The 13587-nt window shown below is 38.6% G+C and overlaps 1 protein-coding gene across 4 annotated transcripts in view; it reads right to left on the reverse strand.

The window, feature by feature from the left end:
• Positions 1-13587, reverse strand: part of CCDC141 (coiled-coil domain containing 141) — a 227941-nt gene that overhangs the window by 6971 nt on the left and 207383 nt on the right. For 3 of the 4 annotated variants that reach the window (XR_011461869.1, XM_070359081.1, XM_070359094.1), the window contains one exon: positions 7914-8030. Coding sequence is in view for 3 of the 4 variants with exons in the window: in XM_070359081.1 (XP_070215182.1) it covers positions 7914-8030 (117 nt within the window). In the remaining variant the exon portion in view is untranslated. The remainder of the gene's footprint in view (positions 1-7913; positions 8031-13587) is intronic. The other variant, XM_070359090.1, reaches the window with a different exon arrangement.

Consider the following 13587-nt stretch of genomic DNA (forward strand, 5'->3'; position numbering starts at 1 on the left):
AAAATAAATGCTGGAGAGGATGTGGAGAAAAGAGAGTTCTCCTACACTGTTGGTGAGAATGTAAGGTGGTGCAGCTACTGTGGAAAACAGGATGGAGGTACCTCAGAAAACTAAAGACAGAATTACCATATCATCCAGCAATCCCATTCCTCGGCATATATCCAGACAAAACTCTAATTTAAAAAGGTGCACACACCCCTATGTACACAGCAGCACCATTCACAATAGCAAAGACACGGAAATAGCAAAGAAATGGAAACAACCTAAGTGTCCATCAACAGAGGAGTGGATAAAGAAGACGTGCTACATATGTATACAACAGAAGAATAATCAGCTATTTTAAAAAAAGAGTGAAATAATGCCATCTGAAACAACATGGATGGACCTAGAAACTTTGCCATACTAAATGAAATAAATCAGAAAGAGAAAGACAAATACCATACAATATCACTTGCATGTGGAATCTAAAATATGACGCAAATGAACTTATCTATGAAACAGAAAGAGACTCACAGATACAGAGAACAGACTTGTGGTTGCCACGGTAGGGGGAAGTTAGGGGAGAGATGGATTGGGAGGGGGTTTATCAGATGTAAGCTATTACACAGAGAACAAATAAACAATAAGGTACTCCTGTATATAGGAAACTATATTCCCTATCCTATGATAAACCATAATGGAAATGATACATGTATATATATGTATAACTGAATCACTTTGTTGTGCAGCAGAAATTAACACAGCATTGTAAATCAACTATACTTCAATTAAAAAAAGTTACTAAATAAACACATATTTCATACGGAATGTCCCTCCTTCTTTTGATTTTCCTATGACAGCTTAGCTCTTTCTTTCCACCTCTTCCTGAAACTGGAGTGCTTATTTTCCTTTTCACAGTGACTTTGATCCAAAAATAGTCTAAGAATCTCCTCTAAGACCATTCTGAGAGCCCCTGTTTGAATACTTTTTCCTGAAACAGTGCTTTCCTGGGAAAGAATTTGATACTTTATTCATGTTAAGAATAACTTCATAGGATAGCAAGCACATTTGTTAATCTGAGGGTCATGCAGAGGGCAGGCAACTTTTCAATGACTTCTTTGGGCAGCCTATGCAACAGGCTAAGGAGAAAAATTTGGGTAAAACTCCAGGTTCATCCCCTCACTCCATACTCCCCCTGGGAAGGAACTGACTTATGAAGCTGTGGGTTTGGAAGAAGAGACTGGGCATGGTCAGCTCTGTCTCTCTGAGGCTCTCTCTTTTGGATATGCCTTCCACCAAGTGGGTGCATCCACATTAGTTCTAAGGCATGAAAACCTCTGTTTGGGAAGCCTGTGCTGTTCAGCTGTGCACCCAAGTGACTGGGAAGCCAAGTCTGTCTTATCAGAGATGAAATTTGGGGAAACCCACTAGGAACGTCCCACCCCTGACTTCCAATCCAGCTTAACTGGTTATATATATATACATACATATGTGTATATATACTGTATATATCTACACATATATACATATGTATATATATACACACACAGTATATATATATATATGTATATATATATATATACATATACATATACATATATATATATATATACATATATAATATACATAATGGTGGAATCATCATCTCTTTGATCTATATGCTATGTTTTTATGAAAGTGACTTTATTAGTAATTCTTTTGTTTTTATAAGAATCATACAGGACTACTGAATTGCAGTTTTGATTCTCAGAATTCTCCAAGTTAGGCTTCAACAGTACGTGAATTGAGAACTTCATGTTCAAGCTGGATTTAGAAAAGGCAGAGAAACCAGAGTTCAAATTGCCAACATCCACTGGATCATAGAAAATGCAAGAGAATTCCAGAAAAAAACATCTACTTCTGCTTCATTGACTACACAAAAGCCTTTGACTGTGTGGATCACAATAAACTGTGGAAAATTCTTAAAGAGATGGGAATACCAGACTACATTACTTGCCTTCTGAAAAACCTGCATGCAGGTCAAGAAGCAACAGTTAGAACTGGACATGGAACAACAGACTGGTTCCAAACGGGTAAAGGAGTATATCAAGGCTGTATATTGTCATACAGCTTATTTAACTTATATGCAGAGTACATCATGTGAAATGCCAGTCTGGATGAATCACAATTGGAATCAAGACTGCAGGGAGAAATATCAATAACCTTAGATATGCAGATAATACCACCCTTATGGCAGAAAGAGAAGAGGAACTAAAGAACCTTTTGATGAAAGTGAAAGAGGAGAGTGAAAAACCTGGCTTAAAACTCAACATTCAAAAAACTAAGATCATGGCATCTGGTCACATCACTTCATGACAAATAGATGGGGAAACGATGGAAACAGTGAGAGACTATTTTCTTGGGCTCCAAAATCACTGCAGATGGTGACTGCAGCCATGAAATTAAAAGATGCTTGCTCCTTGGGAGAAAAGCTGTGACAAGCCTAGACAGCATATTAAAAAGCAGAGACATTACTTTGCCAACAATGGTCTCCCTAGTCAAAGCTATAGTTTTTCCAGTAGTATGTATGGATGTGGGAGTTGGACCATAAAGATGGTTGAATGCCAAAGAATTGATGCTTTTGAACTGTGGTGTTGGAGAAGACTTCTTGAGAGTTCCTTGGACTGCAAGGAGATCAGTCAATTCTAAAGGAAATCAATCCTGAATATTCATTGGAAGGACTGATGCTGAAGCTTAAGCTCCAATACTTTGGCCACCTGATGCAAAGAACTAATTCACTGGAAAAGACCCTGATATTGGGAAAGGTAGAAGGCAGGAGGACAAGGGGACAACAGAGGATGAGATGGTTGGATGGCATCACTGACACAATGGACATGAGTTTGAGCAAGCTCTGGGAGTTGGTGATAGATAGGGAAGCCTGGTATGCTGCAGTCCATGGGGTTACAAAGAGTTGGACGTGACTGAGTGACTGAACTCAACTGAACTATTGATAAAAGTGTTGAACACTGCAGAGTTTAGTACAAAGCTGTCTCCTCAGGGCAAGGCAAACTGTCTTCCAGGTTGATACTGATGAAATACTTAACACTCTTGGATACAACTATAACCTGACTGAATGCCCGTTCAGTTCACATTTCTCCACTTACCTTAAGAGAGTTATTGTGAATGTGTTAATTAAGTGACTTCCTGAAATCACAATAAATTTTGTCTATGGCACAAACCTAGAATTTTCTATTAAATAATCATCTCAGAAAGCAAAATAAGGTGAGTTTAACACAAGTTTTTCTGCATAAATCATGTTAGCTTTTGGCACTTCTATCTTTATTCTCAAATTGAAATAAGCTTTCAGTTTTAAAGTCATTATGCAATTTTATAAAAATCCATTTTAGAACTCAATAAGCTATTGTCTCCTGGGTCTACTAGTTTTCCTTTATAAAAATGGTTTTCAAACATTCACATATACCAGCTATTTTTAACATTTATCCACCATAAAGCCATGTTTTGCCATTAGTAGCAAAGAAAAGTGAAAGTGTAGTCGCTCAGTCATGTCCAACTCTTCGAAATCCTGTGGACTCTAGCCCACCAGGCTCCTCTGCCAGTGGAGTTCTCCAGGCAAGAATACTGGAGTGGGTTGCCATTCCCTTTTCCAGGGGATCTTCCCAACCCAGGGATCAAACCCGAGTTTCTGGAATTGTGGGCAAATTCTTTACTACCTAAGCCAGCAGGGACCCACTGCCATTAATAGAAAGAGGTAGATAAATCCATGTATCTCAGCAAAGACAGGGTATATTTGCATTAATCTGATGAGCTCTGGCAAAGTGGCTGGGAAACTCTGATTTACTGCATCAAAACATAGCTCATTCTCAATTTTGTCTTTGCTGATTCCGTTTTTGCTCATCTTCTAAATATATGAATGATTGTGATCTTGTCTTTAAGTTCTCTAATTTTCTCTCTATACTCTTCCCCTCAAAGATCTCACCACACTTTCATATCTAATGAGCAATTAACTTTTACTTAATCCTCAATCTATAGCCTCATATGTTATCTCTGTCAGGATTTCTGAACTTTCATTTTCACTGATGGACATTATCACTTGACTTTATAATCACTACCATGTGGCACCCCACTCCAGTACTCTTGCCTGGAAAATCCCATGGATGGAGGAGCCTGGTAGGCTACAGTCCATGGGGTCCCAAAGAGTTGGACACGACTGAGCGACTTCCCTTCACTTCACTTCTTCACTTCACCATGTAGGCAAACAAAGTGAGCATCTTGGAAGAGAGAAAATAGGGATATATTATATCTGCTGACGGAGAAGGCAATGGCACCCCACTCCAGTACTCTTGCCTGGAAAATCCCATTGATGGAGGGGCCTGGTGGGCTGCAGTCCATGGGGTCGCTAAGAGTTGGACACGACTGAGCGACTTCACTTTTACTTTTCACTTTCATGCATTGGAGAAGGAAATGGCAGCCCACTCCAGTGTTCTTGCCTGGAGAATCCCAGGGACGGGGGAGCCTGGTGGGCTGCGTCTATGGGGTTGCACAGAGTTGGACACGACTGAAGTGACTTAGCAGTAGCAGTAGCATATCCGTTGAACTACATGTATAGCACAGATTGTCCAGGTTCATAGGGTGGGAAGCCATCTAGGTGGGAAATTTAAGTGATCACCACAAGACTTTATCTTCTAAAATATCTCCACAATAGATAACCTTCTCTTGGGACAAATCAGATTTAAGGAAGCTAAGTGGGAAGTGGATAAAGAAAGATATTGAACACAGGGTTTGGGCTATGAAAGGCACTTCTGGGAAAGGCCTTTGGAAGGGGATTTGAGCAGTCAGGGGGTAACTTGGTTCCTTTGAGAATTTGGGGAGGACAGGTAAGAGAGAACAGAAAGGTGGTGAAGAACACTTTTGCCCTTTCCATTTTTTTGCCAAAGCAAGTGTCTCAAGAACATTTTACTCCTCCAACCAGGTGATCAGGATTAGTGGATGAAGGCCCAGGGGCTGTCCTCATTCACTTTGATAAAAGACTCCCCTGAATTTTGTGCTATGCAAGTACTTCCATGCAACTCCTTTATTAATCATCGTGTAACAGATGAATGGCAAGTGGGAAAAAATTTGGTATGGGAATCTACAGTATCATTACATAATAACTTATTATATTTGTATGCAGCAGTTTCTTAGAACTCACTTTTGGTCTTGTGAAAAAAGTTACATGGCTGAAATTCAGGAGAACTGGGGTGCCAGCCAGCCCAGTTCTGACACTACTTTATGTGATTTCTGGAGGGCAAAATATTTCATCTCTTTTGGCTTCAGTTTCCTCAACTGTAAAATGAGATTCGATCAGATGATTGTTAAATTCCTTCTAGTACTAAAATTCTGTAACTGTAAATTCAAGTCTTAGATAGCTCTGTGATTTTAGGCAAGGCTGTTATACTCTGTGCCTCTGCCTAACCTTAGGGGTTTGCAGATATTCCTGTGGATTTAGCTTCAGTGCTCACTTTAGGGGAGAAGGCAATGGCAACCCACTCCAGTACTCTTGCCTGGAAAACCCCATGGACGGAGGAGCCTGGTAGGCTGCAGCCCATGGGGTCGCTAAGAGTCAGACATGAATGAGTGACTTCACTTTCACTTTTCACTTTCCTGCATCGGAGAAAAAAATGGCAGCCTGCTCCAGTGTTCTTGCCTGGAGAATCCCAGGGACGGGGGAGCCTGGTGGGCTACCGTCTCTGGGGTCGCACAGAGTCGGACACGACTGAAGCGACTTAGCAGCAGCAGCAGCAGCAGCAGGAGCTCACCTTAGGGAATAACCACCGCTGATCAGTTAGCAGTACATTGGGCACTGCATTTACTGAATGGCCCAATTTCACCAGCTGCATTTTTGTAGTCAGAAAAATGAGAAGCGCTTTACTATCTCTAGGAAAGAAATCCTGTGATGAATACATTCTTGTAATAGTTTGGTGGAATTGTTCTTTCTGACTCAAATAATGTTTTGGAGAAAAATAACATTGTGTAAGGGTATTAGAATTGAATGCAGTGACTTTCAGATAAGTTTTTTATTTGGTGCTTCTGGTTATCTTCCCACATGGCATTTTAGGAACTCATTACATTGGACTTATAACGCAAATGACAGAGACAATAAGAGGGTAAATATGATTGAACTGTTTAACAGAGAAAATTAACTGCCACCCTTTCACTTTGCCAGTTGTGCCAGAATGCATATGCGAAATGAGGTCAATGAAAGATCTTGACAGTTGTAATCATGGATTTTCATTTTTATCCTAAATAGCTGATGATCTATCATGTCTTTTAATTTATATTAAAATAAAAATGATTTCTCAATGAAAATAAATCTCAGTGAAAAATAAAAGGAATCTGTTCCTTTGATTTTTTTCCAAGAAATGCAAGAAAAGGCATTTTTACCAAGTATAAATGAGTGTGTTTCAGTAGCAATAGCTTTTGTTTCTAATTTTAGCAGATATATGTTGTTGACAATGTAGAATCTAAAAAAAATTGTATCTCTTGCAACTTAGTTAAGAAAATGTGATGCATCTAATGTTATTCTTTATTATTTCGACTAGTTGGTCTCAGTCAAAGTTGATTTTGCTCCTGTGGGGACATTGATGATTTCCATAGACAATTTTTGGTTGTCACAAATAGTTGGAGAGTGGGTACTGCTGGCATCTAGCCCACAGAGGCCAGGGATGCTCTTAAACACCCTACAATGCACCCGGACAGCTCCCACAACAAAGAATTCTTAGGCTCAAAATGTCAATAGTACTGAGGTTGAGAAAACCTGATTTAGACAACCAGAGTAACCAAAGATCATCTGATACAAGACTGAAGTCCAGCTAAGGTTTGGCAGCTGTCCTTTGCCTCAGAGAGGAGTCAGGATTTAAATGCTACCAGGCCATCCCACTAAAAAAAAGTCAGTTTACTTAATATGGTACTTGCTGCCTGGTGGTTGTATAATTGCATGAGACCTTGACATAGATTTAACCTGCATGAAAGGACCTAAAAGGAAGTTCTAAACACCATATTTAGTTTAAGAAAAGATGTCTTTCTCCATTAGATGATGGCAATAAGTAGGGAGATTTTTCAGACTCTCGTGCCACAAAAGGTATATTTTATTTTATTTGGGAGCAGTTGAGAATAATGTTGACTCTGCTTGTCCCTTCAGTTCCTTGGGAAAGAGACAAACACTGGGAGCAAACTTGGCAATGCATAAAATCAAGAGCTAATTATAGTCCAGGAGCTATGAATAGACAGTGAACAACTTATACTGAAACTCCATAATGATGTGATTTAAATAATGCTTTTGAAATGCATTTGCATTTTGTGAGTATTTGCAGTTTTTGCTACATGCTTAATTTATATGCAATGCATAGACTTTAAAATAATTTAAGATTTCTATAAATACTTTAGTGTTTATCTTTCAGCTGCATTCTATGTTTTAGTACATATTCCTAGAAATATCATGTTAGAAGTAGATTCTATGGGAATGAGATACAATCTAATTTCACGTATTAAGGATTTCCAATGGGTAGTGTAAAACAACAAAATCATAGCTTGGTGGTATGATAAAGAGGGAGAAGTAAAATTTGAAGTTGGGATTGAAAGGTCAACAAGAAAGGCAGTTAAGGATGGGAGAAACAAAAGTTTGGGGCAATAGTGTGGTGTTTGACTGACTGTCCCAATGCCACTGTGAAATGCTATGGTTCCAGTATTCAATGGGAGAGACTCTGAGGTAAAAGCGCAGGTGAGAGAAGAAAGACTAAGTAATGAGTAGAAAAGAAGGGGAAAGGACATTCACTTGCATTCACACTGGACAATTCAGAAAGATAATAAGGCTTCAATTCATTGTTTTTCAATGCACAATGATGCTAAACGAAAGTAGTGAAAGTAACAAATATCTGAGGATACACGGATTTCTTTACCTTATTGCTTCCATCATTGAATATTGTCTGCTTATTTCTCGCTGGTTCTTTTAGTAGGTCAATGCAATCATCATGGAAGTCTTCCAAATTCAGATTCAACTTTAAAGCATCTCCCTGCTGTACAAAGTGAAGATTAGTGAGAGCCTGGGCCAGTAAAGTTGGCAGTCTTTCAGCAAATGTATCCCACAAGAGGCTAGCATACTCCCATGAAGTGATTTACACAGTTATTTCAAGGTTTCACTCCCCTTTCTACCTCCTCTGCTGATAAAAGTTCACTGCCAATTAAAACTGGTTGTTCAAAGATCCAGTAGGAAGAAAGTTCTTGTTATAAGAGGGGAATACCAGATACCTTACCTGCCTCCTGAGAAACCTGTATGCAGGTCAAGAAGCAACAGTTAGAACTGGACATGGAACAACAGACTGGTTCCAAATAGGAAAAGGAGGACATCAAAGCTGTATATTGTTACCCTGTTTATTTAACTTACATGCAGAGTACCTCATTGGAAACACTGGGCTGGAGGAAGCACAAGCTGGAATCAAGATGGCCAGGAGAAATATCAACAACCTCAGATATGCAGATGATACCATTCTAATGGCAGAAAGTGAAGAGAAACTAAAGAGCCTCTTGATGAAAGTGAAAGAGGAGAGTGAAAAACCTGGCTTAAAACTCAACATTAAAAAAACTAAGATCATGGGGTCCAGTCCCATTCATGGCAAATAGATGGGGAAACAGTGGAAACAGCAACAGATATTATTTTCTTGACTCCAGAATCACTGTGGACAGTGACTGCAGCCATGAAATTAAAAGACACTTGCTCCTTGGAAGAAAAGTTTTGACCAACCTAGACAGCGTATTAAAAAGCAGAGACATCATTTTGCCGACAAAGGTCCATTTAGTCAAAGCTATGATTTTTCCAGTAGTCATGTATGGATGTGAGAGTTGAACTATAAAGAAGGCTGAGCACCAAAAAATTGATGCTTTTGAACTGTGGTGCTGGAGAAGAATCCAGAGAGTCCCTTGAACTGCAAGATCAAACTACTAAATCTTAAAAGAAATCAACCCTGAATATTCTTTGGAAGGACTGATGCTGAATCTGAAGCACCAATAGTTTGGCCACCTGATGTGAAGAGCCAATTCACTGGAAAAGACCCTGATGCTGGTAGAGATTGAGGGCAAGATGAGAAGCGGGTGGCAGAGATGAAATGGTTGGGTGGCATCACTGACTCAATGGACATGAGTTTGAGCAAACTCCAGGAGATAGTGAAGGACAGGGAATCCTGGTGTGCTGTAGTTCACAGTGTTAAAAAGAGAGGGATGTGACTTAGCCACTGAACAAGAATATGGCAGCAGAAGATACTCTATACCACCTGGAACATGGGCATTAGGCCTTAAAGAAACAGGCATACTTCTCAAAGTGTACATGTTATATCAACTCAAAGGATTTGGGCAGACATTTACTGGGGAGATTCAGCTCTTACTTCCAACTCTAAAACTTACACTGGTTTATGTTATTTGATAAATTACTCTGCTTTGGTATATACGCTATACCTAATTCCAAAATGGAATGCAAATTAGTACAACCACTATGGAGAACAGTATGGAATTGAAAAGTGGAATTGCAAATTAGTACAACCACTGGGACGACCCAGAGGATGGTATGGGGAGGGAGGAGGGAGGAGGGTTCAGGATGGGGAACACATCCTGTAAAAAAAACTAAAAATAGAAAAATAAAATAAAATTAAAAAAAGAAATATCAATTGATCCAGCAATCCTACTCTTGGGCATATAACCAAAGAAAACCATAATTCAAAAAGATACATGCACCCCAACCTTCATTACAGAACTATTTACAATAGCCAAGACACGGAAGCAACCTAAATGGCCCCTGACAAATGAATGGATAAATAAGATGTGGTACATATATGCAGTGGAATGTTAGCCACAAAAAGAATGAAATAATGCCATTTGCAGCAACATGGATGGACCTAGAGATTAGCATACTAAGTGGAGTAAGCCAGACAGAGAAAGACACATATCATACGATATCATTTATATGTGGAATATGAAAAAAAATTATACAAGTGAACTTATTTACAAAACAGAAAGAGGTTTACAAACATGCAAAGCAAACTTATGGTTACCAAAGGAGAAAGGGTAGTGGGGGCTATAAATTAGAAGGTTGGGATTAACATATATACATTACTATACATAAAATCAATAACTAACAAGGACCTGCTGTATAGCACAGGGAACTCTACTCAATAGTTTGTAACAACCTATAAGGAAAAAGAATCTGAAAAGGAATATGTGTGTGTGTGTGTGTGTGTGTGTGTGTATCTGAATCACTGTGCCACCTGAAAATAACATGATATTGTAAATCAACTATACTTTAATAAAATACAATAAAGTGACAGTTGTGGAAGGAATACTAGATTTTGAATTATAACTAAGATCCTACTCCAGATCCACCACTACTGAGTGTGTCCTCAAATAAAGCATTTTTACACTCTCTGATTTTTTAAACAAAGAAAACAACAACTAAACATTACCATCACAAGGTTATTTGGAAAACACTGAGGTAATATTTATGAAAATTCTCTGTAAATATAAAAATTCTACACAAAGAGAAAGGATTATTATCACTATTTTAACCTTGACAGGGATTTCCAGACCTGCTTTTTTCATGAACTCCTGCAAAAGAGAGCCATAGAGTCAACCTTAAAAACAAAACCCAGACATTTATGCTGTCATAGAAACATGTGTAAAGTGTTAACATCCTTTGGCAGCATTTTCTTCAGGCTGTAACTCCTAAGGGCAACGCTGATGCCTGTTTCTCTTGCCATAGAAGCTCTTCCTCATTTCTATATCCACCCAAATCAAACTTTTTTGAGCTACTGAATGATTTTTTTTTTTCCTGTACCAATCCTTTGGGTGTTTACAATAAATGCCAAAACCTTTATGGACAACCCGTTTTAGGCAAAGCATATTGTTAAATGTTGTGTGGGATGCTGAACTGAACAGGGTTTCCTCATTATAATCTAGGAGAGTGGCTGGATGATCATGGTAGATATATGCGATGATTATGGTAGGAAGGAGCACTGGTGCAGATCAAAGAGGGAGTGACACAGCTAAGGAAGGAATTGTGCAGGAGGTGATATTTGGGTTTGGCCTTGAGAGAGCAATTTAGATAAGCGAGATGAAAGGTCATGTATGTGTGAAGTACAATAGTCCACCTTTATGCTTTATGTGTAGAAGATACATTCCAAGACCCACAGTGGATGCCTGAAACTGCAGAAAATACTACGTACATGTTATTACATCTTTTTTCCAGTAAATACATATCCATGATAAAGTTTAATTTATAAATTAGGTAGCTGCTGCCACTGTTGCTAAGTCACTTCATCGTGTCCAACTCTGTGCGACCCCATGGATGGCAGCCCACCAGGCTCCCCTGTCCCTAGGATTCTCCAAGCAAGAACACTGGAGTGGGTTGCCATTTCCTTCTCCAATGCATAAAAGTGAAAAGTGAAAGTGAAGTCGCTCAGTCGTGTCTGACTCTTAGCGACCCCATGGACTGCAGCCCACTAGGCTCCTCCGTCCATGGGATTCTCCAGGCAAGAGTACTGGAGTGGGGTGCCATTGCCTTCTCTGAAATTAGGTAGGGTAAGTGATTGATAACAAGATAATAAAATATAACAAGTATAGCAATATATTGTAATAAAAGTTATGTGAATATGGCTTCTCATAATTTAAAACATAAAAAATATTTACTTTTGGAGTTTTTCATTTAATATTTTCTGATTGAGGTTGACTTTAGGTACCCAAAACTGAGGAAAGCAAAATTGTGGATATGAGGGATGACTATAAAATTTAGAGGCAGACCTGGGAGTGTGGGGTAGGAGATCGCTGAGGTAGGAACCAACAATGAGTGGAGAAACACAATGGTTTGGAAAGACAGTCAGTTCCAGAACATTGGAAAACCTTGAGTCTGAACTTCATTTGGTAAGCAAAGAAGAGTTTGAAGGGAGGTGTTTTGAATTTAAAAACGACACTAGCAGTATCATCTAGCAGGAGTCAATGAGTAGGGGGCCCCTTACTAGCAAAAGAGAATCCAGTGGAAGGTTGGAAATGAGAAAGAGAGGGTACAACTCTGACTCCAGGGGGTGTGGGAGGAAGGGGTAAAGTGGAAGGAGGCAGAGAGTGGAAACAGCTTTCAGGAAGAATAACATGAAGACGAAAAGCTGGAAAGGGGTATCTCTTTAAGAGAGCATATGTTTTAAGTGGAGCTCACTTGGAGATGTACAACATAAATGGGAAAGGTGCTGTAGACGGCAGCAAAGAGTGAAAAAGAGCAATGATTTTTTGGGGCTGTGTTTCAAAAGTCAGGAGAAGAGACACATCCTCAGGGGTTGGGGTAAAGGTGAGGAGGAAGTGAAAAATGTTGAAAAAGTATAAAATGTAAGGTGCATTCATACATTACTGGTGGCATTATAATCACAAAACATTTATGGAAAGCAAAGAATTTTTGTGTAGGTAATAATACAAAAGAAAGAAAAAAGTTTCATGTACAAAGATGTTCACTATAGTGTTATTTAAAATGGTAAAAATGGAAAAATCTAGATTCTCAACCAAAGGAAAAAAAAAACAATTTGATTGGATGCCCACTGAATTAAAAGCTTAGCAAACTATTTTGAACAGAATGTTACTCAAATATCTGACATGGAAATTCATACAGAAAAAATACTTGCTGAAAATAAAGATAATTCTGCTCCAAACTGCAAGAGCACCATTATGTCTCCATACCAACAGAAATCCCAACAATAATCATGGGTGTCTTCACATTCAGTACTCAGGGCTATCCTGTGATTAGCTTCCTCTATTTCCTGCATTTTATGAATCAGGAAATGGAGACTCGGGGTCATTAAGAAATATACCCTTAATAGATTAAATCCCCATTCACGAATACAATAATTTGGAGAACTGGTATTCCTAGGCAGCTGTGTTTTACCCTAGAGTCTGTGCTCTTAATTACCTCACCACTGTTTCAATCCTAAATAACTGGTTCTTTCAGTCAGTTATGAAAAGAGCACTAATGAAATCAGCTTGGAAACGACAAAGACAAAAAAATACATATGTGTGTATACATACATAGGTAGGTATGTATGTATGTATGTATATACATACATTTCTCTATTTTAACTGGATTTTACCTAGACAAATCATAAACATATTTCCTATTTTTACCATCAATTTTATTATTCCATGAAAGATGCTAATGGTTAGTTCAATATTTCCATGAAGCTAAATGTTCAATGACTATAATACCTGAAGATTAGTTTTATTTTCTCTGGGGCCACAATTTGGAAGAGAATAAAATAACTTATGTTCATTATTTATGAATGAAAACATAAGGATACTGAATGAGCAACTTAACAACAATACGGACTTTGATTTTAATGGCACACATTTATCCATTAGGATACGATCCATGAAAATGTAAATGAGACACCTGACTTGTGCTTAACCCTCATTCTCAGCAACATTTTTCTCTACAGTGATGGGAAAGAAACAGAATTAACTATTAAAAACAACCAAGTAATTATGTTAGAAAGCTGTGAAACAAATGTGCACATCATGTCCCTTGAGAATTTGCATTAGAACATCTTTGCATCA

Source organism: Bos mutus, chromosome 2 (genome assembly GCF_027580195.1).
Source record: "Bos mutus isolate GX-2022 chromosome 2, NWIPB_WYAK_1.1, whole genome shotgun sequence".
NCBI classification, from domain to species: domain Eukaryota; kingdom Metazoa; phylum Chordata; class Mammalia; order Artiodactyla; family Bovidae; genus Bos; species Bos mutus.